This window comes from Plectropomus leopardus, unplaced genomic scaffold (assembly GCF_008729295.1).
Source record: "Plectropomus leopardus isolate mb unplaced genomic scaffold, YSFRI_Pleo_2.0 unplaced_scaffold23954, whole genome shotgun sequence".
In the NCBI taxonomy this organism is placed as follows: domain Eukaryota; kingdom Metazoa; phylum Chordata; class Actinopteri; order Perciformes; family Serranidae; genus Plectropomus; species Plectropomus leopardus.
The window spans coordinates 1-2,572 of record NW_024625996.1 but is presented as its reverse complement, the minus strand read 5'-3'; the positions used below and the strand labels follow the sequence as shown (position 1 = coordinate 2,572).

Below are 2,572 nucleotides of genomic sequence, written 5' to 3'. Positions count from 1 at the left end.
AACTAAACAATTCCCACAAATAAGCAAAAAAATAAAAAGTAAAACAAAGTCAAATGAGAAAAGTGCTGAAAATAAAAAATAAACATACATGTATGTTTTTTTCCTGTAACATTCATCCCTTTCTTTTTTAAATTTTACCCCCTTTTTTAAACTAATTTTCAGGTAATTCTCGGGTCACCTTTTTCTATTTTCTTGCAATTTGCTGGACGTTTCTTGCAAAGTTGCTGATTGCATTTTTCCCATGTTTTCAAAAGCAATAAAACCAATTTCTTTAGGTTTTAAAGGGTTAAAGGGATGGTTTGGGATTTGTGAAGTGGGGCTGTATGAGACACTTATAATAATAATAATAATTTTATTTATAGAGAGCTTTTCAAGGTAACCAGACACTTTACAAAAGTCAAAAAAGTATAGCCCTTGTATCACATACAGCAGCTGGTGGTCCACTTAGACTGATGTAGATGTTTTCGGTGGGCCTTTTTTAAAGTAGCTAAAATCCGTTTTGATGTCAGCCTCTGTGGGACTGCGTCTGTTTCTGCAAACCTGGAGCACCGAACACCAGCTACTGTATGAAATATACTGACTATACATAAGTATCTCACTGATGTCGCTCCGGGTTTGAAAGGGTTAAATGTGTGTGTGGGTGTGTTCGAGAGACTTACCATCGTCAGGGATGGGCTCCATGTCCCAAGGACTCATCTTCTCTGTGTCTCCATTATCCCAGCTGGAGGGGAAACAGTGTTGACATGAATCATCAGCATCATCACGTTGTGTTTGCAATTTCTCTTTTTATTTGCACAGGTGACGCGTGTCGCCCTCGCTGACGCTCTCCTCCAAAAGTGGGTGTTATTCTCTTAACAAAGTTTTTTTAAATAACGCGTGACCTTAAGCGCTCGCTGTTGACGAGAAAAACTAACTCACACAGACAATATGCTGATTAACGTTTCCAATTGGAATGTCACCGATAATGAAAGTTGAGCAAAACAAAGGGCAGTGTTAGTTGGCGTTGCTGTAAATGTCATATTCAAACTGTCATCCATGATTGTTTTATAAAATTTCCTGAATGATTTAAGCCATGAGGTGTTTGTGCAGTTAATGAGTGTTTTGAGAGGATGTGTCAGATGCCTGGAGTTTGTCCGATTCGACAAATTACCGTTACATGTTAAGTTTCCATGAAACACTTTTCTTTCTGTCAGTGTGGAAGGTCAGGTCTTAAAACCCGCTCAGTGCCAGCAGGTCTCACCAGGAGAAGTGAAATGTTCGGGAGTGGGAATCACGAATTGGTTTCAAATGGTCTGATCCATCATAATTGTATCCCGACATTATCAATTCCTTTTATCAGTTCTGGTGCATTTTTCTGACAGTTGCACTTTGCAAAACAATCCAGGGTGCGTACAGGTTTCAGACCGGCCTACCACCTGTATAAACAGAGTTTAATGCAGAGAAGGCCAATGTGACAGCTACAAATGTCTATTTAATTTTTAATGTTTACACGTTTTTTTAGTTGACAGTTAAATTTCCCTTCGGGGATTAATAAAGTATCTTCATTATCATTCATTCAATCATTCAGAAAGGCCTACCACCTACATAAATAGAGTCATATGTGGAGTTGGTCATTTTATCAGGGACAAATTATCAGAATCGCCTACCACCTAAAAAAATAGAGTTAAATGTAGCGTAGGTCAATTTAAAGTGAAAAAATGTCTATCAGAATGGCCTACCACCGCTCTAAATAGAGTTAAAGGTAGCTTAGGTGAGCTTAGATTGTGCAGGGCTTTGATCAAACCTGCTTTTTTTAACTGTGCATCTCTGAAAAGAGTAAATCAAAGCTGTGATCGTACCAGACGTTGTAGCACTGAAACAGGCTGTCGGGATACTGAGGCTGGTACGGCTCCTGGCTCTCGATGGTCCCAAACCACCAGGCGTCATCAATCACTGACCGAAACCTGTCACCTGCGCACACATCACAGTTAGGTCAGATCTTTACGAGAGAACAACAGTCGACTGCAGAAAGCGAGCTGGAAACAAGCAAGAAAAAAAAAAAATCGGCTGACCGATACTCCACTGCCTCTTTCTGGCGTTGTCAAACTGCTGCCGCAGAACCAGGAAGTCGATTACATCAGGCATGTCGTGGTACCTGCAACGAGACAAAAATGAAGTCATTAAAACTGCAACAAAGCACGGAAATAAAAAAAAAACTAAACAAAATAAACAGAATAACAGATCAAAAACAAAACTGAAAGTAGCAGTTTAGCATTCCCATAACAGTCTCTGCTTTATAATATCAGTCAAGATTTCTAAATTAAATGTTTTATAGCTACTGTCTTGTCTTGAGTTGAGATGAGAATTAATTAAGTAAGAACTGTTCATATTTATAGTGAGCAGAGGGAGCCACAGAGTGCTTAAGAGAATACATTCAAACTCTGTCGGCACTGAAAACCTGCATATTGCTGGAAAGAAAAACACTGAAAAAGTTCAGTGAAGAATAGGACATTTTGGTCAGACCTGATACCCTGGAATCAGCAACTACCCTGACCTTATTTACCTGACCTTTCTTATTATGTCTATTTTATGT

At 39.0% G+C, this 2,572-nt stretch overlaps 1 protein-coding gene across 1 annotated transcript; it reads right to left on the bottom strand.

Moving 5' to 3' along the window:
- Nucleotides 1-659: 659 nt before the first annotated feature.
- Nucleotides 660-2,134, bottom strand: LOC121966311 (PH-interacting protein-like; the record flags this gene model as incomplete). Its single annotated transcript, XM_042516414.1, has 3 exons — nucleotides 660-721; nucleotides 1,839-1,950; nucleotides 2,052-2,134. Coding segments are annotated over 3 exons (257 nt in total), but the record flags the coding sequence as incomplete, so codon positions are not given.
- Between the last annotated feature and the right edge of the window lie 438 nt (nucleotides 2,135-2,572).